At 40.4% G+C, this 27,020-nt stretch overlaps 1 protein-coding gene across 1 annotated transcript; it reads right to left on the bottom strand.

The window, feature by feature from the left end:
* Positions 1–667: 667 nt before the first annotated feature.
* Positions 668–25,802, bottom strand: IP6K2 (inositol hexakisphosphate kinase 2). Its single transcript, XM_081851017.1, has 6 exons — positions 25,648–25,802; positions 9,169–9,464; positions 6,857–7,079; positions 5,895–6,070; positions 3,608–3,783; positions 668–1,452 (listed from the first exon to the last, which is right to left on the bottom strand). Exons 2-6 carry the CDS (start codon positions 9,368–9,370, stop codon positions 955–957), a joined length of 1,275 nt encoding a protein of 424 aa, XP_081707143.1. The 5' UTR covers positions 9,371–9,464; positions 25,648–25,802; the 3' UTR covers positions 668–954.
* Positions 25,803–27,020: the final 1,218 nt, after the last annotated feature.

Below are 27,020 nucleotides of genomic sequence, written 5' to 3'. Positions count from 1 at the left end.
GGCACAACTTAAAAGCTATACCGTACAGCTCCAAGGGGAAGAGTTAAAATGCTTACATTTAAGAGTCGACCCCCCAAGCTTGGCTCCGGGGGGGGGGGGGCAAGAAGAAGATAACGCAATAGTCAAAGAGGAAAAACAACAAATGCCCTGCTCCACAACATGATTTAGAAAGACCAAGAAATGAGGATAGGTAAGAGCTGGGAATAACCATAGCTGCCAAGGCCTGTGTGTTTGGTATCTTAAAGCAGGTGTGATACATCTCATATATCTGTTGACTGTTGGGATCAACTGGGTGCTTTTAATTAGTTTATTAAGCCTCCGCAAAAGGCTTCACCCATTTGAAGGCAAAACTAAAAAGGTCACCAATCGCTTTTGGAGGGAATAGTGCAGACTCCAGCAACATGGGCTTCCTGATGTGTTCCTCCAACACATACTCTCCACCAAGGAAATCCTACTTGTAGGTTGTTCCAACTTGTTCTGGTTCTACTATTTGTGGGCGAGTCTAATACTAGGAATACATTAGGATAGTCTCTTAAAAATAAATATTTCACTTTATGAAAAGGATGTGAAGGGAAGATCTGTCCACCTTAACCAAGGGATAATAATCTGCTTGTTTTAACAAAATGACCAAAAACATCCCAGGTCCTTGGAAAGAGAACATTGTCACTTACAATGAACAAAAAGAATTTTATTGGTATATATACACACAGGAATAACAGAGGTATTTGAATAATCAAATATGGAATGTTCACGAGAGTTAAAATAAATAATAAAGATACCCAGATGTGTCAGTGCTAACTCTAGCACCACTAAAAGGAAATGCCCGAACAGTTTTGACTCCGATGGGGCCATCCCAACAGAGTCTGTACAGGTTGCTACCACCAGAAAGTGGTCAATATTTCTGGAATACAAAGAGTCACTATAGTGCTTTCTACTGCTTTGCATTCTAAATGTTTATTCACTGCTTTCATCCCTTATTTCTTTAATAATAACTATTAAGTTTTGAAGTCCAAAAACATAACCCGTGTCTTGGCCCTCATGCACCACGCTATCTTCTCCGTAATACCTGCAAGTTGTATGGGCAAAGTCTATCATTCGAACATCAACTGAGCTAGCAGTAGGCTTATAGGCATATGCACCTGCCGATTCATCTGAAGACTCCTCTGAAAGGCCTTCAAGGTCTTCTGGATCAGAGTCCACAGCTACCTCTTGTAATTCCTTTCCATCATAAATGATGAGCAAAGAACTGGAGTAAAAGCGGTAAGATTCCTGTTTCTCCAAGACTGATTTTAATTCAGTCAGTTTCTTTAGAACAGGTTCAAAGAGTTCTCTTCGCAGGTATTTCCCATTATGAAAGAACTGGTAAAGTGCTTCTTTAAATCCTTGGACCGAAAGCTTCCTTCCATGGTATTTATTCATAAACATTAACTGGCCAGAACCTGGCTGATAAACCTGTAGAAAATATAAGGCAAGAAAAGGACTTGTTAGCACTGAATGAAACAGTAACTTTGAATTAAAACCCTCAAAAAATTATATGCTTCAGAAGAGAAGGAAAACTTTTCAAAAGTCTTCTGATATAGCTGAAGGAAGTCAGAGGTGGAATATTCTAACTGCCAAATCATTCATATATAACACGTTTTAATTCCAAAACAGATTCTTAAGGTGTATATTATTGTTTTTCCACTGATGAAATAAGACCATGGAATTTAAGTAGGATTAGAAATTTACTTGGCCACTATTTCAAAAGTCAAGTTACAACATGCATAATGGCATTTGGTAACTCAGCCCAATAACAGCAGTATCATGCCTATGCTTATTAATTCATTTTGAAAAGCTACTGGTGGCAATCTCATGAAGAGGAAAATGGCCCTTTAAATAAAATTATTGAAGAAATCAATAGCTTGAAGCATATAATTGAGACAATGAAAATATATTTTAACACACCATAACAAATCATATTAGTATCTGCTAAAATGGTAGCAAAGATTAATGAGTCAGTCCTTGAAGACTAAACTGAAATGACGGTACAAGCTGGCCCTCAAATGGATAAAAATTAAGCATGGTGACTAAAACTAGGATCTCTAAAAGCAGAAAGAATGAACTAAGAAACTACTGGAGCAATATCCTGCAGCCTGAAATAAGGAAAGTGACTATGAATACCATGTTTATACCTTCCAAGCATCATTTGCAAAGGAGATGCTGCTGTTAAAGGGAAAGCACAGAGATGTTTACCACTAAAAGTAACAAAGGAAAAGTGGGATAGATGACCTCTTCTAGTTGTACAGGAAGGTGAAAAGTTCCTCTCTCATAGTAGTCATTCCATTCAAACCAAGCTTGCATGAAAGTATGCAAAGAGCCAGCAGAGAAGCAAGGAGCCCTAACTATTTTTATTGTCCATACTGCCCCATTCACTTGCATCTTTCACTTACAGGGAATAACTAAACAGCCAGGCAGCAGAACAGCTAACTGCTATCACCTACTCTACCTCTGGACAGTGAAAATGCCTGCAGTGAAGGGAATAAAGTGCACACGGCTAGGCAACTTCCACCCAGCTGTCAGTCCTTTTGAGCAATATGTTGCGATCAAAGTCAATGTCAACAGCCACAATGATCCAAAGGGAAAAGAAGCAGCTTCAATGTAATTTTATTTATTTACTTTTAAATTGCAAGGTGTCTTAGAAATCTTTCCAGAATGAAAGGTGAAACAAACAAACAAACAAACACCCAAATAAATAGTAACGGCTTGCCTTACAGTTACAATCATATTATTTGTGGAAGGAGCCTTCCTTTGGCTGTTTTTATGAAGTGTGCACACTACAAAGACTTAGTGCAGACCAAGACAAAAAATCCTTAATAAAAACTATTTTTTTAAAAAAAGCAAGGGTGCAGCCTATTAGTATCGTGAATAATTTGCAGTTTATCTGCATTCAAATTTAGTCTTTCAGGACTCCAGGAGAGAATCTGCATTTAAAATAAATCAATCTGCTAGTATTGGGAGGGAAGAGAATGCATTGCTAGAGAGGATTTTTTGAGTGCATGCTTCACTCCATGCACATGCATGTGGAAACGAACTCTCTGTGATCATCTCCCATATTGGATTTCTTAATCAAGGACAGCCTGATGGTTAAATAGCAAATTCCATGCATGGTGAGAGAAAGGCACAGTGGCTCACTTTCTCCGCTCTTGATAAGGAAGAGCATTGCTCTCAAGTGGCCCATCCGCCTGATTACAGTGATACTGCCACGTTCTGGAGCTTTCTTCAGCAAGATGGTGAATAAAATGTAAAATTTCTCAGCTAGAAAAGTAGGAAGTGGGAAGGTTACAAAATTGCCTAAAATGAGTAACACCACTGAATTTTTTTGAATTAGAGAAAATAAGGAGATCATTCTTAAATTGCCTGAAATATATAATGAAAAATGTACAGCGCCACTGCACTTAATTCTACTATTTGATGACAACTGTAATCAGTAGCTCACAAAATTCAGAACAGTGCAATGCTTGCCTAAGGAAAGCCAGAATTTTTCCACTTGAAGAGAACGCAAATAGAAATTGGTTTCACTCAGTCTAATAAGCAGAAACTATTCATTCCTGCTCTTTCTGAAACTCACCTGCATACCACAAACTCGGACTCCTATAACTGCTGAAGTGCTCTGCTGACACTTCCGGATCTGATTCGCCTTCTTTTCTTCAGATGCATCATCTCCATGCTGCCGGGTTCCCATCTTGAGATCTAACACACAAGGCACCTCATAACGCGAGGTTAGGTTTTCCAGTAAGATAAATTCTGTTTAGTTAAGGAAAGCTCAGAAGAACTGTGGCCAAAATTACTCTTATACTTGAAGCCGAAATAAAGAAATGTTCCTACCAATAATTAAAATTCTCAATGTTGCCCCTATTATTAGAACTTATACAACTTAACTTCACTATTAATGACTGGCATTTTAAACTTATTGTTATCCACCTTTCACTACGGGGTCTTGGGGCAGGATACGAACATTCAATAAAACATATTAAATACCTTACTTGGAACACAGAGATTACTATAGTGCAAAGGAGGGGGAACAACCCAATCTAAAATTACTCATCTGCTCCCAATGACCAATGTAAAGAGTCTGATGGTGGTGCCAGGTAGAGTGATGGCCCCTTTGCCATGGGGAAGGAGTACCATAACTGGGCATATGGGGGGGGTAACTACACAGAAGGTCCCCACAATACCACCACCTCTCGGGCCTCAAATAGCAGTGCTCCCCCAGCAAGGCCTCCCCTGCTGATTTTAACAGTCAGGCAGGTCTGTATCATAAAATGCCTTGTTTTCCACAAACCAAAGAAAAGCATTGTTCTCTGAGATGATGGAGATTTAGGACAGAACGGATGAAACAATCAGTTTGGCTTTGGCAAGCTTTTGCTCTGACACATAACTCAGGTATAACCTTGGATAAACTATTCAGCTGCTCTTCTCAACTGTATAAAAATATTATAAACTATCCCAATCAGATATTGATAAGTTATCAATATTTCAGACAACTCCATCAGAAAATTTCTCTACAAGGCTTATGCAGAGAACCTGCATATTTTCACTGAACATTTTTCAGTGTTCTAAGCGTTTAATGTCCCCCTGAAAAAAATCCATTAGCAGTTCTTATACAGTGGTACCTCGGGTTACAGATGCTTCAGGTTACAGACTCCGCTAACCCAGAAATAGTACCTCACATTAAGAACTTTCCTTCAGGATGAGAACAGAAATCACATGGCGGCAACAGGAGGCCCCATTAGCTAAAGTGGTACCCCAGGTTAAGAACAGTTTCAGGTTAAGAACGGACCTCCAGATTGAATTAAGTTCTTAACTTTAGGTACCATTGTACATTCATTTCCAGAAGCATACATTCATTAAATAGGCTACTTACAAGGCAAAATACAGCCAAACATCATCTTTGTGCCACACCAGAGAACCAGCAGCACATTTATTATTTTCAGCACACAGACCCCTTTATCTATTTGCCTCCAATGGCAATCACAGAATGTCAAGGTGTCTACGAGCCACTCCCTCTAGACTGTATCTATATGATTTAGGAAAGTGGGTTTACATGTAGCACATGAGCTCTTTATATACACAAAGAATATGTGTTAAACATGATCTCCCTCTATCAGATATTCTACTGGAAATACAAAGTAGAGAAGAAGAGACAGTAAGCTGCTGGCTCTGTCACTTAAGATAGCATTATTTTTCTCCATACAACTGAACAAAAAAACCATACATACTTCTTTGGGCTGATTAAAAAAGCAAACCAAGATACATTTGAACGTGTGATCATGAGAGGTAGAGATTAAGCCCTCTGGTGCCATTTGAGGAAGGAATGCTGGTGGTTCCAACATAAAGAAACAGCAGAACTTTACTTCACTGGGTCTATCCACTAATTAAAGCACAAGGTTCCATTTATAAAAATTAGATGTGCACTAAGGTATATCTTGATTTAAAGGCACATCTGTACTCATACCACTGTTAGCACAGATCACTCCTCAACAAACTGTACTGGCTTAGAGGTAGATTGGCTTGGACTGCAGCATGACCAACATGGTTCCTTACATAATGCAGACAATAGCACTACCATCAATATCCTCCACCAACTGCAGAGATTACACATCAATTGTGGGCTACTGTAAAGGTAAATGGTCTGCAGATTTATGTAGCATCAGCCTAAGAACTATGTGAGAGCCTAATTCCAACAGCAGAAAATAGTACATTGTAGTCACTTCCATCAGCCAATGCTGAGAGACACAAATTTGGTCTAAAAGTTCCCGTTTGAGTGACTTGTCACATTTGATATTTAACTATTCAGTTCCTACGATAATGTGGTTCTTGTTCAGTTGTCATACATTTATTTGCACAAAGGATACTATATTGATTCCGATGTTTTGCATTTTCCTTCATTCGCTTTAACTGCTGCTGATGACATTTCATACTCCAAGGATTATGGTGTTTAAACTGAGAACTGACATTTCCTTTTTTCTCCACACTGTAATACAGCACTTCAGATTTCTTCAGCAATTCAAATTCTTCCTCTAACTTATGGCTGAAAAATAAGAACCAAACCTTAGTATTAGTGGTCAAGTGGACATATCCTAGCCTTTCAAAAATCATTTGAAAATATTTGTGCTCTGCTAGCCTTCACTCGTGCATTGCTTACAACTAGCCTATTTCACAATGATTTTTAAACTGAAAAGTGGTATCCACTATCTTTCTTATATTAAAAAGTAATTTGTCCCATGGTTTCTCAGTCAAGCCTTCACCCATGTTTTTAAAAGAGTACTGGCATCCGATGAGCACTGATTCTAGTCCACAAAAGCTAAATAAATAAGTGCCTTGTTTGTAAGGTGCCACAATATTTTTGATTGCTTTTGAAGCATCAGCCTAACATGGCCTCTTATATATATATTTGAAGAGCATTATTTAACAGTTGCCACAGTTTGTAACTTTCAAGATTCAAATGACACCATGTTCCAGATATTCTTCTCCTACTGAAAATGCCTCAATCTAATCCTGAAATCAATCAAATTAAATATATTGTAGGCCTGAAAAACTAGAATTTCAGAGCTCCTTACTTAAATTTGAAAAATGACTTTCTAGGCACAAAAATGTACAGTATACAACCCTATCCAGTTTTACCACACTAAGTCTGTAGTTTTATACAGTTATCTATAAGGAAACCCATTAAATACAATGGGAACTGCTTCCAAGTAAAAATGCTTAGGATTGCACTGCATTTTTATTATTATTATTTTTGTAATTCATGAGATTTGAGTGTACACAGAAGAATCATGTTATTAGCTTTTGCTTTGCTTACTCTTTTTTTAGTTACCTTTTCATTTTCTCTTCTTTTCGGTGCTGTCGAACCCACTCCTTAGTTAACTTTTCATTTTCTAGCAATACAGTCTTTTTATTAGTCCACCGTAACAATTTATTTTTAGGTTCACATTCAGAATTATCTAGGCTTTCCAAGTTATCATGGTCCCCATTTAATGGATATGCTATTAGACACAGGTTTCCGTCTTCATCCTCTTCAAAGCTTACCGATACCACACCTTCAGAGGAAAAATAAGATATACAGTTAAAATTAAAGAAATGAGAAGCATATACAGCTTACAACACAACATAATTTTGCACTAAGAATATAGCAACTTTGGTTTTTCTCTTACCCCAGTCCTTAGTTTTTTATCTTGCCACAGGCCAAAACTCATCTGTCAACCTAACAAATATCAAAACATCTAGACAAAGTGACACCTCACAGAGAAGACAATTTATCATGAAGACAACACATTAATGATACAGGAGATTCTTCTCGTGAGCAGAATCACATAGGAATCAAATAATAACAGGAGACGTTTTCAATTATTGAAAATTTTTATTATTTTCTTTTTTAAAAAATCTGACTTATCTGTCCCTAGAAGAGATGTAAAACATTGTATATTTACATCTTGCAGTGAAATGTACCCTGCACAGAAACACCAAAAGCTTTAAGTTTTGCTTAACAGCAAAGCTAAAAGCACTTATCCAAACAAATGGCTTTCAGGAGGGTTAATAGATTCCAGGGAAAAGGAAAGGCTTGCAAGAGCAGAGCAAAACAAGAACAACATCACACATTACAACAGACAACTAATTCAAAGGGTTCCACTTAGAATCACCACGTTTAATTTTACAATTTTTATTTTCCTTGGGGGAATATATTTTATTGATTTCAGTTATGTAGCAGTCTTGCAAAGGAAATAACAAAATGAAGTACAAAACAAATTTGACTGAGATACATCAAAACATGGTGAACTTTGAAAGCATTTTTGCTTCCTCATCTCAGAGTCTCTAGAGCATTGTCTTATGTTTTGAGAGTCTTAGAGGAAAGTTCTGACAGTGCCATATAGGAATGCTATGGCAGAAGTTGTAACAACTGGCTGAATGGGGCTTTTTTTCCTCAGTCCTCTCTCTTTATCCTGAAATCAATCAATCTGTACATTCTTGCCGCTCATCACTAGAGTTCTTGGCGAGAGACTGGCACTTCTGAGCAGGGCAGGCAGCTCTGGGACCTACAGTAGCAAGGGTAGGGAGTGTGGAAGCTCTGACTGACAGTCCTGCTGCCCACACAGGAAAGAGCTACAGGAAAGGGGGGGAAGCCAGCTAGAAAATGGCCTTTGACTTTATCCTGGAAAAAACAACAGAGATGGACCAAATGAGGCCCCCCCTTACCCCTGAATCCCTCCCACACATCTCCAAAAGAGAAAAACCACATATGCTAGTACAATTTATTACATTCTATCAAACATTTATGAAGTACATTTTCATCTATTCATTCCAAAAGCTTGTAATAAGAAGTTTTCAAATGTTTCAGTAAGCGTGCACATCATATAGCAATACAACTAAGAGACATCTCTTAGTCTTTTAATTGGTGAAATAGTGGTTGCTTTATTCAGTGAATAAATATAATACAATGTAAAAAGATAATAAGATTTTTAAAATTCGGGTATCTTTAATTAAATTCCAGTAGTACCTCATTCAAGGTTAAAAGTTTTGGTCAACTAATGCAATGCTAAGAACTGGAATATCTACTCTCACATACCATCTGAGACAGTCTCTTCAACGGTATTTCACCTTTTGCCTACCTAATGACCGCATTTTCCCCCCATCTCCTTAAGGGCAAAAACAAGCTGAATATGTTTTAACAGTAAATTTTAAACTCCCTGCTGTGCTGACCAAATTGTTAGAGGTAGAAAAGAATCCAAAGAGCCACAATAAACTTCTGTAAGACAAGCAAATCTTATCCAGTTTATTTTTTGTTTTGTTTTAAAAAGTGCACACACACATACAAATCAGAAAGCAGCAGCACATTATTACTGAAAACATTTACAAGCTATTATCAATATACTTACCTACCTGTGCCTAAGGCCGATCTACAGGCTATCATCAGCAGAGTTGTTCTACTCTAATGCTGTTATTCAGCCCAAAGACCCACTGGCAAGCATCTCCACCCTGTATCTCCACAGCCTGGCTCAGACAATATCAAAATGCATGAAAAGAAACTCCCTAAAATCTCTTCAGCATAAGAGACTTTAGAGACAAAACAGCACATTTGGATTTACAAAAGGAATAAAAAAGCCCAACCCCCTTCTAAGGTTGGTAACATACCTTCATACTGAGGAGTGAATTTACGCATTTCTGTAGGAAGGGTCTCATAGAACAGATGTTCTCGCTGGATAAGGGGCTTACAGATGGTCTTGTCATTAAACCGGAGGACACAGGAGTGACCTCCAACCTGATGAACAAAAGGCTCTAGCAGGACGCCTTTGGAATAGTGCTCCACTTCCATAGCTCCAAATGCCGGGCTCATCCTTGTAGCACATTAGACACACCAATGTGGCAGTTGTGAAGGCAGCTCACACAGAGATCGCTTCTCCAGTATATGTTTATTCCCGCTAGAAAGTCTATGGAAACAGAAGAAAATCCCTTTTCGTTTAGCAACGTTGTCTGAAAGAGCACAAATAACAGATTCTTTCGCAACCGAGAGCGAGAGAAAGAGAAGTGAAACTCTCCGCTCTGAAGCAGAAACTGAAAAGAGCCAACAAGCTCTAAGCACTGAGACAAACAGGAGTGAGGTCATACCATAATCTGCATACCACGCCTCTCACAATTTTAGCCAATTGGGATTAGCACACAGCTACTAGGCGTGCCTATTACGAAGGAGCAGGGAGAATGTCAATGCAGAAAGTGGAAGGGGGAGAAGCACCCACACTGTTTCTCTTGGCTGTTCAAATCTGCTAACCCTTGCAGCATTTTATTATCAGCACAATAGTCCACAGGGCAAAACTGTAGATAAATGACGCATTTCCACTCTTTTCTCTATATCATATTATGGATACCCATCTAGCCTTCTAAAGCCTGTCGTAGATAGAACATGCAAATAACACTGTAAACCAGTGTTTCCATTTGATGCTTCCTTTCTTTTAGTCTGCAGGCATACATACACACGCTATTTATTACTATTCATTTTAAAAAGAAAGAGCCTTCCCACAACCTAAACTAGCCTTTGAAAAGAGTTCCTCAACACCACTTTGAACTCCCCAGGTAATAAAGGAGTTTGCAATTTAGCTTTTTGAGCTTTTAAAAGAGGGGTCCCAGAAGAATAAACACAAGCATTTTCCATTTAATTATTATTTAGTGAGTTTGTATTTTGCACTTTAACTCAAAGGTTCTCAGGATGGTACTTAACAATATATTAAAATATACAAATCCATTTAAAAACATATAAACAGCAAATATAAAATGAATCAGAATGTCAAATTAGCTTTTTGAACTCAAGAGTTTAAAGAAAAGCTTTAGACTTCTGAGAGCAGCTTCCAAAAAGAGAACTAAAAAGAATTCATGTTCAGAAAATTGTGCATACATAGATCACACAAATAGACAGAAATTCACAATCCCCCTCATTTTTAAAACACATCAATACCTATTGTGCATATTTCTATAAAAGTAGTATGTTCTGCATTGCTTGTTTTATTCTTAGCAACCTCATCTCCAACTTAAACAGGAGGATAATCTTAAAAGTTTACTCTGTATCTACATGTTTTTCTCCTTATAAGATGACAAACATTATATTGTACAGAATTATAGTGGTCTTCAAGACTGAGGATCACACATTTAGAAGCTCAATGGTCTGTTTTGATCATCTTGAGAAAGAAAAGCAGAGATGAGCTAAATCCTATTAGCAAATATAGCAAAGGTCTAATATAGTTTAATCTTTAAGATTTGTAGCTAAAAATAATGTGACCACTGGTTCTCCCATAAAGAGTGTTACATGAACAATCATGCAGCTAATTCTGAGAGACCACAAAGTGTTCTAGGTCGCAGACTTATTTTTAGATAGACCCAAGTATAGGATCACAGTGCAAAGCTGTGCAAAGCGTGTCATCTTAGGAATAAATCCCAGAATTCAAAGATGCTTGCTTCCAAGTAGGTGTGCACAAAATTTATCTTAAAAATTAAATGGCAATGGATTGCAGAAACAAACAACTCTTTTTTTATAAAAATTGATCACTTTCTAGAAATGTATGTGTGCACATGCACAAACATACACAAGACACACAGAAGGATTTTAAACAATAGATGTGTATGTGATACCGATAATTTTGAACTTATTAGCACTGAGGATACTTAATTCTTTTTAAGAAACATTTTAGATCGTTTTCAAATTTTGTGCATTGTTTTGTTGTTTGCTGCCCTCGGTAGAGTGAACAGAAATTTAACAAATGCTTGCTGGACCATAACAATATTATCATCAGGAACACTACCGGGTGAAAATACAATGTAATCCACACTTAACAAAATATTTTGAGCTCAATAACTTCATACCTGTTATACCACAGAAGACAAGCAATGAGTATACCTAATGTTAACTCTTAATAGCTTACTGGTATGAAGCACATTCTGACTACCTAACTACTATTGCATCCAGTCCATTTCTGCAACACACTTCTATCCAGAAGATGGCACTATTTTTCCAGTTCCAATGAATTACTCTACGATAGCAATACCCTCAGATAAAGATGCATCCAATGATCACCTACTCGGAGTAAGATGCATTGGGTTGTATTCCTACTCAGAATAGACACTGAGTCTATTTTTAAAATATGGCAACCCTAGCTTACTTCCAAATAAACAAGCTATTGAAATCATGGCAATACATTCAAGAAATTTTGCTCTGTCATCGTAACAGAAAATGCATGCATGTGCGCAAACACATAAAGACTTTGTCAAAATAATCTCTACAACCTCTGATCCTCACAGAAAAATGTATTTGCTACAGATTTCACCTGATACGCAAACGTATGCCACTCTCCACTCTTCCCCAGCGAGCTCATTAATTTTTCAAGAGCTTTCACAACTTGTTTTCTTTCGTATATGTTCAGAGCAGTCCACAGAGGATGCTGAACTGTGTGTATTTACAAAACTGCATTCTCTTGGGTATCACCCAGGACATGATTCAACAGGCCCCACCTTCAAACATGAGCATAAAAGCTGTCTCTCATACAGGGGCATGCATAATATTCCAGTATTATGCAACAGAATCTTGCTTTTGTTCTTCATGCATTGGTAACCTCCTGCTTACACTACAGAAAAACATTTCCTATTAACATGCCCTTGAAAATGGATTTGAAAAGCATCACAATTAGTCCAGATGTTGCAGTCCCTTATTGACTGATGTGCATTAAAGTATTTCTGACTTCACTGGTTGTCTTTCTACTTCAAAGCACAACTCATAGGTGCTGCTTTTTTAAATTTAACTTTGAAGTCCTAAACAGCCTGTGTCTTGCATACCACACCACAGAGCATCTTCTCATACATACTTCCTCACATAATATCTGGCATGGGCTCTACACCTTTTCACATGCTGTAAAGATCTAGAAGTGGAGCTGGCCCTCTCTGGCATCTACTCTTTGGAATAGTCTTCTCTGGGAGAGCAGACATCACCATCAACATCACCTCTCTTCCTTGAATCCTTCCCATTGGGTAGATGACAGTAGATCACACACATCTGAGAGGGAGAGGGGAAAAGCAGCTGGAGCAGGCCCTGAAGTAGTCTTTGCCTCCCTTCCCTGGAATTTTACTTGTGATTACATTATTGTTCCCATACCAGAGCATGATACCTCATAGTGAGCATATGGTGAAGCAGAGATCTAAATCACAGGCTTCACAATGCATAACTTGTGTGTTTAACCACTTCACTAAGTTTTCATGGTTCATGGTTTTATTTACTGCACATTTTCAATCTAGACACTGTGTTACCTATACTGATCTTGCTGGTCAGAAGTCCATGTGTAAGCTAAGAGGGATTAAAAACAGTCCCTGTGGGGCTTGCAGCAAACTTGACATTTAAAAAACCTGTCTGAATGCAGTTCAAGGCAATCCTAAGCTATTAGATGTCCCTAGGCAAAGTTTTGTTATGTACAGCTTTCCAATGATCCATTCCTGCTTTAGATCAAGGTAACAACGGCATCTTTATTCTTCACACTTCCACCCCAAACAGGATTTTATATCTTTTCCCTCATAATACCATTTATATAACTCTAAAGGAAAAGCGTTTTAACTCCTGCTAAATCTTCTGAGTATAAAACATAAAGTATTTTAATTATTAACAATCTTCCCCAAGAACATAATATCCTACTTAAATATTGAGATGTAGAAAATGACCCATGTGCCTGGGAACATGGAGTTCAATTACTGAAATACAACAAATACTTTTGTTTTGGCAATAGCCTTTCTAAAAGTCTTCTTTTTTTCAAAATGGCTAACTCTACTTCATTTTCATTATTACTGCTCTCTCATTTCTGCCTAACTACAAGTTATGCCCTTAATGAAAAAAAATTCAAGTATGTATTAAACTATCTAAAAAATTATCCAAAATACTGGCTATGCACAGTCTCGAGCATTCAGCATTTAACTAAATGCATCCTTGAAATACAAAACCTAGAATAAACATTGGGTGTTGATATGAATGGAGCCATTAATAGTCACTACTTTAAAAAGAGTAAAGGGAATCTGAATTGAGGTGGAAATTTTTAAAGTTTAAAATTTGCAAAACTCTTGCTTTCCCAATGAGCAAGCCACGTGAGTGAAACTCCTTCACATCAGTCTCCTTCCATCCCTCTCTTTGTTGGCAGACTCTTCACAATACCAAATTGCCTATCTCCCCTCCCTCACTCAATTATTTTGCTTAAATGAACAGACTACCTACTCATCAAGGAAGAGACTGGATGTTGAGGATCAGAAAGTTCCCTGGTACTTGGGACACCTACAATAAATATTTTCCAGCTACTTCTTACAATGATTTTCTTGCCCTACTAGACTAATATGTTCTGGTTTTTCTCTACAAATGGAAGTTCCTCCTGAGAAGCTGAGAATGCAGTTTATTCCCAAATCATTCCCTTTCATTTCATATGAACCAGGAATAATCCTCCGGCTTTACACTCACAATTGCTAGAATTACCATTCCACACATAAACCTGCTTTGGGAGAGGCGAGAAATCCATCCATAATACTTTTATCTATCCTTTTGTCCAAAGGATCAGGGCAGTAGAAGTGAATAGCCTCACAGCCGCCCCAGTCCCCAGAAGACATCTCTAGTCACCTTCACGGGATACCAAGAACAGAAGAACATTTCAATGTCCCCATTCCTAGCTTCACAAGGATCAAAAAGTAAGTACTGACTTAACAGGGAGCCCACATTATCTAGATATATTTTGTTTCAGAAAGTTTAGTTTTTCTAGTTTTAGAGATCAAAATCTATGCTAAATACCAACAGACTTCCAACACTGGCTTTCATAACTGGATGGAAATCCTACTTCAAGTCCTATTACTGCATTCATTACGTCAGTACCAGCAGCATTATGTATGAACGGAAATTTTTCAAGAGGTTAATAAAGCAGAACTCCATAAGAAATCAGCATCAGCAGCAGGGATGGAAGCAAAGTTTCTCTAAAGAGAGAAAATACAAACAAGTAAAGCAAGAACACAATGATGGAACAGTGCAAAGAACAAAAAGAGGTCAAGAGAAAATAGAACTGTTTATTACATATTTGCCAAAAAAGCTTATTTTTGAAGCAGGACGTGTAGAGACTATTTCAACTATTTAAAAGCATGTGATCCTTAAATCTCCTTGATGGAAGTTAAATCTAAAATTAAGCATCACATCTTAACCATGGAAAATGGTGAAAGTTTTATTATCAGTCTAGAACACATACATCTGAAATAAAATGTCACAGTACGGATGAATGCTGTTTGGTGGCTTGCAATTCAAAAGAACAAGATCAGCAGAAATGTAAGTCTATTTTTTGCATAATATTAATCAAAATAAAAGTCACAGTAGATAGAGATGATTGCCTCTGAAAGTATGGTAGAACTAAAACCTACACTGGGGTTAATAATAATTAGGCTTCACGAATCATTAGCTGTACAAATGGAGAGGGGCAAAAAGAGGAAGGACTTCGTCATGCTGATTGCTGGAATCATAATTGGGGCAAGGGAGGGGGAGAAATCAGCTCCTTAACTTCTTCAACAACCATATGGCACATAAGCTTTAATACACTATCATTTTAATTACAAAACAACCCCCTCTTATATAAAGAAAGATGAATTATTAAAAATAACACCGACAAAAGCAGTCAAATATTTTCCTTGTTAAAACTTTTAAAAGTAATTTCAGGAGATCTATGACCATATCATGATTACACTGCTCAGCTTTTATTTCCATTGTACTCTCACAGGACACCTGCAGTCAGCAAAGGACATGCAAACAACATAGTTAAGTAAATGCAAGGTGAAACCTTTAAAGTGCAGTGTATCAGTCTAGAAAACTGCAAGATCACATTAAAGGCAAGAGGGCACTGCCTCCTCAACTATCTAATTTATAAACCTTACATGTACATATTACAAGAACTGACCATTTTTGGTAAATGCCAAGAAACGTGAATTCTGACAAGACAATCTCAGATGAATTTTGTGAAAATGTGAGAACAGATAAATAGTATTTCACATTTCTGACATACACAGGTAATGTCACAATTCTGTGACATTGGTTAGGGTTATGATGCAGCTTTAACGAATCCATGTATGCACAGAGCCGTTAAATGAACAACGATACAGCGGGGGAGGGGGGAGCTCTGGCCTTCCAGATATTGTTGGATTACAACCTTCAGTCAGCATGGCTAATTGTCAGGGTTGATGGGAGTTATAGTCCAACAACTATTTGAAGGGCTGCAGATTTCCCATGCACCTGTTGTACAAGATCAGGGTAAAATAAAGTAAAAGCTCCTCTATGATATAGCTGATTTCTTAATTGCATTGCAAGCCAATGTACATTGTGTAGCTGACAAAAAATAATAATAATCTGTAGAAGATCCAGTTTAGCATCTCTGCATCTTGCATGAAAGATTAAAATTTTCCATTGCAGGGTAAGTTTTTTTCCACTGTTCCCATGTTCTCTTTCACTTCTCCTCTTTAAAGGTTATTGGATTTTGAAACAATGCAGGAGTAGGGTGTGGACTCCGTATTTGAACTGATTGTCATTAGTTTGTCACTTAATAAATTATACATTTTAAAACATACCATACTAGGCTTTATTTAGTAGCATCTAATCAATTTCAATTTATCTAGCAAAATATTTCTTCAAAAATTTGCTTTCCTCTTCTATCACAAACTATACAAAATACCAAGACACAAAATGACTTGGTTAAAATTGTCTGTAATTTGATTACCGGTAAATAACACAGCTTGGACACTCTTTTGAAATATGAGGATCCCCCAACCCAACAAACACTCACCCTATTGGACACCCCCCAAAAAAAAAAAAAATCATTCGAACAAAATGTAGCCTTAAGGTTTTGGAAAGATGCTTGCTTGGTGTGTGTTGGTTGGTTCTGTCTGCAATGTCCAGATTCGTTCTATTATGAGTTTCCATAATGAGTGTACATCTACTTGCATTAGGAAGAATGTAATACAGTGGTACCTTGGTTCCTGAACAGCTTAGTTGTCAAACAAATCGGCTCCCGAACGCAGCAAACCCAGAAGTGTTCCGATTTGCGAAAGTTTTTTGGAAGCCAAATGTCCGACACAGCTTCCGCTTGAGTGCAAGAAGCTCCTGCAGCCAATTGGAAGCCATGCCTTGGTTTCTGAACTGTTTTGGGAGTCGAACGGACTCCTGGGACGGATTAAGTTCAAGAACCAAGGTACCACTGTATATGTGATAACAACAACAGAATGCATTCAGTTAGCATTACAGTGGTACCTTGGGTTAAGTATTTAATTCATTCTGGAGGTCTGTTCTTAACCTGAAACTGTTCTTAACCTGAAGCACTTTAGCTAATGGGGCCTCCTGCTTCCGCTATGCTGCCGCTGCACGATTTCTGTTCTCATCCTGAAGCAAAGTTCTTAACCCGAGGTACTAATTCTGGGTTAGTGGAGTCTGTAACCTGAAGCATATGTTACCTGAAGCATATGTAACCCGAGGTACCACTTACCACTGTATTGTTTGTGAATCTAACTGATGGCCCATCATCCCTGTTGCAATCAATACATATTGAAATTAATCTTCTGTTTTATCCATCTAACAGGGGCAAGGTCCAAAGTGGCAAACAGCCACAGGGGAGTGGGGATAGAAATACATGTGCTGTTGCCCAGCCTATTTCTACTACATCCCAGGTCATGCTTAGCAAGGAGAAAATAACTCCCATGTACACCTAGGGGAAGGGGAAAAGAAAGCATGAAAGAAGTATGGACAAGTCTAGGTAGGCATAGTTAAATCCATCCTGAATAGATACTTGTAGATACATATTAAACAGTTGTCACAAGTAAACTAATTTTTTTATTAAAAATCAAGACTGGTACAAAAAGTAATCGGACAGAACTGGCAAATCTGAAAAAACAAGGTAATGATTAAGGTAGCTATTGTTTTCAATACCCTTGTTAGAATGACGTTAGAAAGCCAGGCATTTCACCAGAATATAGCTATTCTGTGTGATTTTATAATATATTTTTTCAATGGTAGGACCACACCCTTATTCTTACTTACACCTCTTGAAATTGTTCCAATATATGGCACCTTACAGTTTTACTCATTTACAGGCCTACTGTGACTCATTTCCTGTTAACTTCTAGTGATTGCTTCTACTAGTCACAGCAGTTTGCTACTGATTTAAATACTATACAATGGGACCGCAAACAACACATAATATACATACGTGATTGGGACCTGAGGCACGCAACCGAAAAATAAATACAGCGGAACCTCAGTTTTTGAACGTAATCCATTCTGAAAGTCCGTTCAACTTCCAAAACATTCGAAAACCAAGGATCAAAGGGCTGTCAGCAAGTTCAATGGGGAAAATTGAAAAAAGTGCCTCAGAAGCGATCCGACTACCGAGATGCGTTTGAAAACAGAAGCATTCACTTCCGGGTTTTCGGCGTTTGGCTTCTGAGACGTTCGGCAGCCGAGACGTTCGGAAACCGAGGTTTGACCGTACTGTATTTTTCCATGTATAAGATGCCCCTATGTGTAAGAAGATCTCTATTTTTTTAACCCAAAATTAAGAAATCAGTATTTAAAACAAAAAAACGGGCAAGTTTTTTTTTCATTTAGAGTGCCAGGGAGAGCTTTTTTTGGGAGATTGCCTTCAAGCCCAGGCAGAAAGCGCCCAGGATCAAAACAGGTGGGCAAGAGAGGGGGCCCCTCTGTTGCCCTCCCGCGCTTTGCAGCCTAAGCTGCAACCTGCCTGATCCTACTCTGCGTGAAGACAAAGCAGCAGCATCCAGGTCCTGGATTCTGAGCCACCAGAGCTGGGAGCAATCCAGGAGTGCTCACAGCCAACTGCATCTCCGTGGACAGGGCAAGGTGAAGCAGGTGGGCACTGGAGCCAGAGAAGCCACCCCCTCCCTCCCCAGAATAACACCTTCAGTGCGGATTGGCAGCCGCACAGCTTAAATCACCAAACTTTGGAACTTTGGAAGGTCAGCTGAAAGATTAGGAAGGCAGGCAGAGTAGAGTCTTCCAGACAGGGCGACGAGGCGTGTACAGAATACGTGAAGCTTGAACTCCATGCACCAGGCTCACTCCTGGCTGAGGGGGAAATAGTGCCTCTGAGCATGAGCAAAGCCCCTTTCCCCACAGTGTAGCCTGAAAGCAGTCAAGCTTTCCAGCCCTGCCCCACATTCACATTCTGTGTATAAGATGACCGCCAATTCTTGACTGGAAAAAAATCAGCAAAAAAAGTTGTCTTATACACAGAAAAATACCGTAAATGGGGAGCAGGAGAAACCAGTTATGAAAATAGCTTTTTGAGCCCTCCAGTCTCTAGGAAGGTGGCAGGAAGGCTCCTGAAGCATCCCAGTGCCCGGTTAGCAAGGCAGAGGGCAAGGTCCGATCCAGACAGGCAGGGATGGTCACACAGGAGGGTAGTTCTAGGGGTTGCTGGCTTTATGTGATTTTGCCTTTGCATATGGACCCCTGGAACCAAACCCTCATGTAAGTGGCAGGCCTACTGTATAGAGATTTGCAACTAATGGAAAGAGAGCCATCTGCTTAAGAAAAAAGTTCTAATTTGCCTGAAAAAAATAATGACACAGTCAGACCCCCTTATAAAGAGAACAGCAAAGGACTCTAATATAACTTTATTTTGTGCTCCAGCCTATCTTCACAGCCCTAGTTGGGTGATTCCCTCATGAATTTGACATGTGAGAAACTTATTACCTCTGCCATCATGCCACCCACCCTTTGCCATATGCATACTGAGGGGGAACATCTGTAGAGGAGATCCTATGTGTGTAGGTTTTCCCCCTCCCGCCCTGCAGCCAGGGGGGCCTGGCTTAATAGACTACAGTACAGTGGTACCTCAGGTTAAGTACTTAATTCATTCCAGAGGTCCGTTCTTAACCTGAAACTGTTCTTAACCTGAAGCACCACTTTAGCTAATGGGGCCTCCTGCTGCCGCCACGCGATTTCTGTTCTCATCCTGAGGTAAAGTTCTTAACCCGAGGTTATATTTCTGGGTTAGTGGAGTCTGTAACCTGAAGCATATGTAACCTGAATCATATGTAACCCGAGGTACCACTGTATAATGTAAGCATAACTTTTTTTATGCGCTGGGAAACAAAAAGCATTGTGTGTCTTGCTTTATTGTGATATTTACTTTATTGTGGTGGTCTGGAACCAAAGCCACAATTCTCCGTGGTATGTAGTTCTTATATTGACTAGCTGGAAAAAGAGTTTAGGGACAGGAGAAGCTTGATGAAGCTGGTCCTTTCAGCAGAGCTGGCAGAAAGGCACAGCGTCTTTTCTCTTGCTGTTGGAATGGCTGCTGCCAGTTAAAGGAGAGTACGGTAGGTCTGGTGGAGCTGGGTTTTTCAGGCATAACTGATGGACTGGCCCTGCTTCCCATTATCTCTCACTGTTGCAGCCTGCTGGAATGGAATGTGTGTGCATCATCTTTTAAAACTACTCTGGATGCTTTTGAATGGGCGTAACACATAAGCTCAAGGTCTCGTATCTCAAAAAGTTGCTACTGCTGTAATTTGTGACCAGCCATAGAACTGCCAGGTCTTCCTACCAACATCAAATACAAGCTCTTGAATTTCCTACTTCTTGGGATGGGGCTGTAGAACAAGGAGTACTTAGAAGTTATGTGGGGCACCAATGCTTTATTTTTCCACAGAAAAAAGTTCATTAATAAGAATTAATGGATGCCAACTGAAAATACAATTTAATGCAAACTTGGCAGTTTCATTTCAAAGTTTTTAGCTTTCTTTACTAAACACAAACATGGAAAAATTGATCATTGCAAGTGTGGGGAACTCTTTTCAGTCTGAGAGCCACATTCCCTTCTGGACAAACTAGTGGGGTAGGGTCAGAGGCCAAAGTAGGCAGTGCTATTAAAAGTTAGTTTTACATTCAAATCATGCAACTAGAAAGTCACTTGGATGCCTTAGACAAGCCTCCATTGTACATGTGAAATATGGAACTAATAATACTGATCAATCGTAAGAGAGCTGTAGTTGTTAGGATTACTGAAATAATATATATGGTGTGTTTTAAGATGAATACAAATGTAGAGTGTAGTAGCCATGATATAAATGCCCATTCAAGGACAGTCTCATATAGTAAACAATCCTTATCGAGGGAGTAACTGTAGCTCAGGGCACATACTTTTGATGAAAAGGGTGCCATATTCAAACTGATATCATTAGTGTAAAAACAAATCAAGTAGCAAGTAGGGCACCACTGCCAGTCAAAGTAGTAGGCAATACTGGCCTCAACTGATAAATTGTCTGACCCAGCTTAACGTTCCTATTACCAAAGCACTTACACTGATCAAAATGCCTTTGGTTTCCAAAAGGGATGGGAGATGGCATGCTGAATATTAACTAATAAATATCAGTTGGGCATCCAGAAGTTGGGCTGCTCCCAGGATCCTAGGCTATGTACCTCACCTTTCACAGCATGTATAATTCCATCCATCATGCTACATACATCCTACTTCAGCAGGTCCACTACAGTAACAACTTCAGTGCTTTCTGATTCAGCATTGTTTATTCTACAAATGGCACCACTGGAAGACATAATCTGGAATTCTGAAATGTAGTACAATTGGTATGCTGATGACACGCAGCTCTATCTCTCGTTCCATCCTCTAACCAGAGAGAAGTTGTGAAAACTCCAACTTGGTATCTGGAGTCAGTCTTGGCATGGATGGGAGCAAACAAAATGATCCTTAATCCAGGCAATGACAGAACTCCATCTGAAGGACTAAGTATGCAGTCTTGGAGTACTCCTGGAACTAATCAGACTATGTAAGCAGGCAAGAGTGCCTTTTATCAGTTTTGTCTAGTTGTGGTCTTACTTCGAAAGCATGGATTTGACTCGTTACTCATGCACTAGTCACATCCATAAATCACAGTAATCATCTGAGCTGGTGCAATGTTGTCTATGTGTGGCTGCTTTCAAAGTTTTAAAAGTGCAATTGGTACAAAGTGTATTTGCCAGAATGTTAGTTAGTGTGTAGGACATAACACATTGATATCAACTACATTTTTTTCTGGCCTCAAATTAAAGTGTTGCTTTTAGTCTTTAAAACCCTCAGTGGAATTGGACCACTTCCATCTACATGAATGCGCTCATTCCTTAAGAATGGTTTCAGGGGCTCTACTCTCCAGTTCATCTTCATTGGAAATATGGCTGGTGGGTATCAGGTGCAGGGCCTTCTCACTGATGGTGCCAGTTCCAAAATACCCTCCTGGGGAGATTGGACAGGCTCTACTTCATCTCACTTTAGATTCTGTAAAACTTTTTATACAGACATATATACTACTACCTTGCCCATTCCAAATAAATGTAGTAGTACCTTGTGAGTGTTCCAATTTTCAAACCCTCTTTTGGAAGCCAAACATCTGACGGGGCTTCCACAGCTTCCGATTGGCTGCAGGAGCTTCCTGCAGCCAATCAGAAGCCATGCTTTGGTTTCCGAACATTTTGGAAGTTGAACAGACTTCCGGAACAGATTCCGTTCGACTTCCGAGGTACAACTGTAAAGGGGTGCTAAAGTTATCTATACTTGAAATATGGCATCCTAGTCAAAACAGATATGCATCATTTTATTTATAAAGTATTTAGCAAGCTTGTTGCAATGGATAGCAGAGGCATTAGTCTCTCCAATCCAAGTAATTCAGCTAAATGGATTATGAAAATGCAAGGGGGTCATACAGCCATCTGTGTCATCACCACCATCTCCAATGGGCTCTATGCTGTGTGAGGGGGATGAGGGATCCCTTCATTGGCCATCAGTGTTCAAAATCAGCCAGGTGCGTTTTGTGACAGATGTAGGTCCAGTTGCAACTACATATAAATCTCTGGATACCAGGCTCACAACTGGCATCTCCATCTGGCTGGCCCCTCCAGCTTTCTTAAGAAGGTAAGCAGAAAAGCTTATTTGTTGCATTTATATCCCACCTTTTCCTCCAAGGTGTACGTAGTTTACTCCCTCCTCAGTTAATACCCACAAACACTTTGTGAGATAGGTTAGGAGGCTATGACTGGCCCAAGATCATCCAGGAAGCTTTATGACTGAGTGGGGATTTGAACCCTGATCTCCCAAGCCCTAGTCCTACACTCTAACCACTACACCACACTGGCTTCCTAGAGTACTTCTACTATGGGGAAGCTATATAAATTAAGTAGGTAAATAAATATGGGGGAAACAGTCTGAAATATTTTCATTGAAGCTTGAATTTGTTTTGTTCTGGATTGTATTATTTGATGTTTTAATGTGTTGTTAACCATTTTGAGATTTTCTCTTTAAAATATAAAGCAGTATAGAAATGAAATGAATAAAAATTGTAATAAAAAACCACATTGAGGAAAAAGACATCTAGACATTCCATTTTGACAACAGTAACCTAGGTTTAAGGCACCATTTAGCGATTAGCTTATATATCTGAGTTTCCTAACACTGCCCAAATCCCATTTTTAATAATATCCCTATTTGTAGAAACTACTACTTTTTGCTTCCTATTGAAGTCAACGGTTAGAAGATGGTGGGACGTCTTGTAGTTTCACCCCATCCATCAACAAGGTCTCCACCTTTACTCCCTTAAACATGCAAGGGAAGGATCACTGGTGGCTGTGAAGTGACTGGCAGACAGCTATAAAATCTTGGCTCTCACATGCCAAACATCCCCAATGACTGTGGGGAACTCACATAAGTAAATTTGGATTATGCAAATACTTCACCTCAAGCAACAGAGTACTGCCCCTTACTGGCAAAGGGGGTGTAAACAACCAAAACAATCCAGTTAACTAAGATGTCAAAAGCATTTATTATAAACTGACTACGTGCAATATATCTCCGTTAATTTCATTTATAAATCCTAAATCAGGGACTGAGAACCTGTGGTCCTCCAGATGTTGGAACTTCAGCTTCCATCAGCCCCAGGCCGCACAGTCAATGGTAAGGGATGGCAGGAGTTGTAGTACAACATCTGGAAGGCTACAGGTTAAATACCCCTATCCTAAATAAGCCAATTTATGTCCAGCTTGTCTTCTATATCATACCTTATCACATATCAGAAGAATGTGGAAAATATGGTGACACGGCCAATGTAATGATGGTTGACAGTCTGTTTTCTAGAAACTGAAGGATCACTCATAACTGATGGGAAATAACCACTCCTGCTCACTGCACAATGGAGCCTTGAAGTACTCACTGGTGACTTAAGCTGTTTTCACTATAACCATCTGGTGAGAAGGCTGACATCTTTTGTCAATGATTAAGATATGGTAGCCATCTTCATGTATTCTGTATAATTTGGATAATTCTGTACCAGGCTGTAAACTGTAAACTGGGATGCATTTGAAAGCTATTAAGGTTGATGTGGTACAGATAATAATCCACATCCCCTCAAGAGGCCATGGACCACCATATGCATTTCTATCAACATTCCGGAATCTCCAAAGCTTCCTGCAGTCTCCTGGCAAGCTACTTCACTGGTTGCCTTCTGGTTACAACTTTGTTCACATAACATTTCAACTAACTTTCAACATGACTGCTAGTAATCACTGAACTTCTTCCATGTGCTTGTTTTCTTTTACCTACATTTCTGCACACTTTTGAGCAATTTGCTCTGAAAAAGCATTCTAATAAAATGTTAAGAGCTGTTAAGAGGAAGTTATCTGGGTAGATACTGACTTATTTTTTGCCATGTTAATAATATGCCAACCACAGCAAGTCTGTAGGGCATGGTGTGCTATAAAATCAGGCCCAAACACAAAAAAATTACATCAGAAATACAGAACACCATGATGGTGTCATGTGCATGTCAAAACAACCACAGTACCTCAGGGCTGATGCTAATATTTTTTCAGGGCAATAAAAGGTCTTTCAACACACACGTGTACTGCCTGGGAAGAAGTCAATTAGACATTCAGTTAAATAACTACAGTAATAGGTTACTACAATGTAAGTTCAAGATGTTCCAAATTCATGATACAAATCTCATACAAATACGCCAGGCAGGTGTAACATGTGGAGAAAGAAAAAAATCAGGAGGGCATATACAAGTACCTGGTTAGTCATCCAGCTTATTTCAAAATTGCAGAGTAACAATGAGTCATGCATTTCCCATCACAATAAAAGCTTTAAACCACACCCACCCAGAAGTTCAAAGTACCTCACCATTTTATGACCTCCTGGCCCTACGCGAAAGGTTTTCTAACCCTGCGTACACCTTCCGATAAGGGAAAGATAAAGGAAAGCGAAATCTCACCCAAGGAGAGAAGGATGACGATTCAAGTGTTAAAACAAACCCAACATAAAAGTGCATGTATAATAAAAACGCAATAAAGGGGGGGGGATGAAATGTTCGCAGCAATTTTCTCCTCCTCCCCACCCCCGCCCGACCATTTTCAGTTTGGATGCCCGGTGATGCGGGCCCACATCACAAGCCAAACGCAACACAGAGCGCGAGAGAGCGGGGCTCAGATATACCGAGCGGCAAACCAATTCCTGCCTGGTAGAAAGTGGGGAGGGGGATTGCAGAGAGACAAACGAGGGGGGGGGGAGACCCACACCATATTCACTGATACCTGGCTGGTACTGGGACGTGTGGGGTTGGGGGGGGGGAGGTAGGGGGCACATTAAAGGCTTCGTTTCCTCATCCTACCCCTCTCCTAGAAGCATCCCTTGGAAACAGCAAGCCTCCCTCTAAGTCTGCTGCCTCCAATGACGCTGCCACGGCGGCGCTTTTGGGGTTTCAACGGCTACAGGAGCCGAGGGAGCCGAATACCTCAGGCGGGCTGCCTGAGGACGACGGGAGAAAGCAACGTGGTGCCGGGGTGCGGATGTGGCAACCGGCTCCACCCGCAGGGAGAAGGGGCGGAAGATGGTGGCCCTGCCACCGGCTCTGCTCAAGCCGGCATGGAAGGGACCTTTGGGCTCCTATCCCGAGACGGGATGAGACTCCTCGGTTCCTCCTCACACCTTGAGACACCCAAGGGTGGGAACGGTAATGTTGGTGGTGATGATGATGATAATAATAATAATAATACAGTAATAAAAAACCGAGAGATGCGGTTACCTGCCAAAGAGCTCCTCGCCAGCAGCGGCTTCGACTCTTTTGTTTCTCAGAGGCCAAAATGGCGGCGCCGAGCGGGGCGGCCCTTCCCCCGCTGGCAGAGGGTAGGCTCCGCCCCGTGCATCTCCATTGGCTCTGACGGAGCAAGCCTCCGCTGATTGGGGGAGTTAAGGGAGCCAGGCTCTGTTGCTAGGGGAGCCGAGGCGGGCGGCAAGGCATCGTGCGCCGCGTGACGATGGGGACTAGTGGGGAGGGGGGGCGAGGAGCAGTTAGGATGGGGACAAGGATGGGGAGGGAGGAAGAGCACGGACTGGGCAGCGAGCGGGGAGCCAAATGTGGGCAGAGACCACTAAAAGGCAGCGGGTGGCGGGGAGCTCTTCCTTATAAATAGGCGGTTAAGCTCAGCTTATGTGCCAGCTTTGCTTGGGTCCCTTGAGCGCTTCCCGAGCCGCTCCAGAACATCAAGGCGTCACAGAACTTAGCACGCGCCTTTCGCCCGCGCGGTTTTCATCCGGCAACCTGCCCAGCTTTGGGCGACGGTCGTCCTGGTTGTCGTGCGTTAAAGGACTTTCTCCACACCAAGCTTGTGGTGGGTCTTTAGTCTTCCCTCAGTAACACGGGAGGAGCAGCAGCAAACCGTACTCTGTGTGGCGGTCGCTTGCTCTATCATGGACTCCCCTGGGCCGGTTTTGGTCCCGTCCCCCCCCCCCCATGCCTTTGTTGCTGGTTAGAAATCACACCGTCTGTGCAGCACAGACCTCAGTATCTTTACACAGAAGTAAAGGCCGAGGGTCCCTGAGTGAAATATACTCAGAGTCGCAAAGTGATTTCATGCTCTTTATTCAGCTCATAGTGGTGAGGAGGAATGAATGAATGTCCCCTCAAAGTATCTGCTTTATATACATTATTTACACAATGGGCTGCACATGATTGGCTAATTCCAGGATTCTACTGTAGGCCAATCAGGTTGTGGATTCACTTCTATCTGGAGCATGATTGGGTGGTTCCTGCTAACCAATCATACTGCTGCATTGTTCTAGGACCAATCAGACTGCTGCCTTTTGGAGCCTATTGTTCTAGGACCAATCAGACTGCTGCAGTTTGGATCCTATTCAACTCAGTACATAACACCCCTCCCCTCTAAGTTCCAGTCCTGCCCGGAAGGTCGCATTCATAGTCCTCAAGGTACACCGGTGGCCTACGTGTGCGTTGCGGCCTGGGGTGTTCCCTGGTCCGGGGTTCAGGTTCTGGCTCGTGTTCCAAGGATGGGGCTGTTTGGTCTGGCGCAACCGGCTCGCTCAGTCGTGGTTCTGGTTCCGGTGTCCTTTCGGCCTCGCGGGTCCTCTCTGTATTTACTGATTCTGCCTCTCCTGCTT

Source organism: Podarcis erhardii, assembly GCF_964252035.2.
Source record: "Podarcis erhardii genome assembly, chromosome: 2".
Taxonomy (NCBI): domain Eukaryota; kingdom Metazoa; phylum Chordata; class Lepidosauria; order Squamata; family Lacertidae; genus Podarcis; species Podarcis erhardii.
The sequence above is the reverse complement of the archived record's forward strand: the minus strand, read 5'-3'. Positions and strand labels throughout refer to the sequence as shown.

What these genes read in the sequence shown, in the direction of transcription:
- IP6K2 (XM_081851017.1), bottom strand. Translation starts at nt 9,370, where the DNA reads ATGAGCCCGGCATTTGGAGCTATGGAAGTGGAGCACTATTCCAAAGGC. An exon ending in AAAGAAGAGAAAATGAAAAG is followed by an intron (nt 6,071 to 6,856) that starts GTAACTAAAAAA and finishes CTTATTTTTCAG; the next exon opens with CCATAAGTTAGAGGAAGAAT. An exon ending in AAAACATCGGAATCAATATA is followed by an intron (nt 3,784 to 5,894) that starts GTATCCTTTGTG and finishes TTAACTAAACAG; the next exon opens with AATTTATCTTACTGGAAAAC.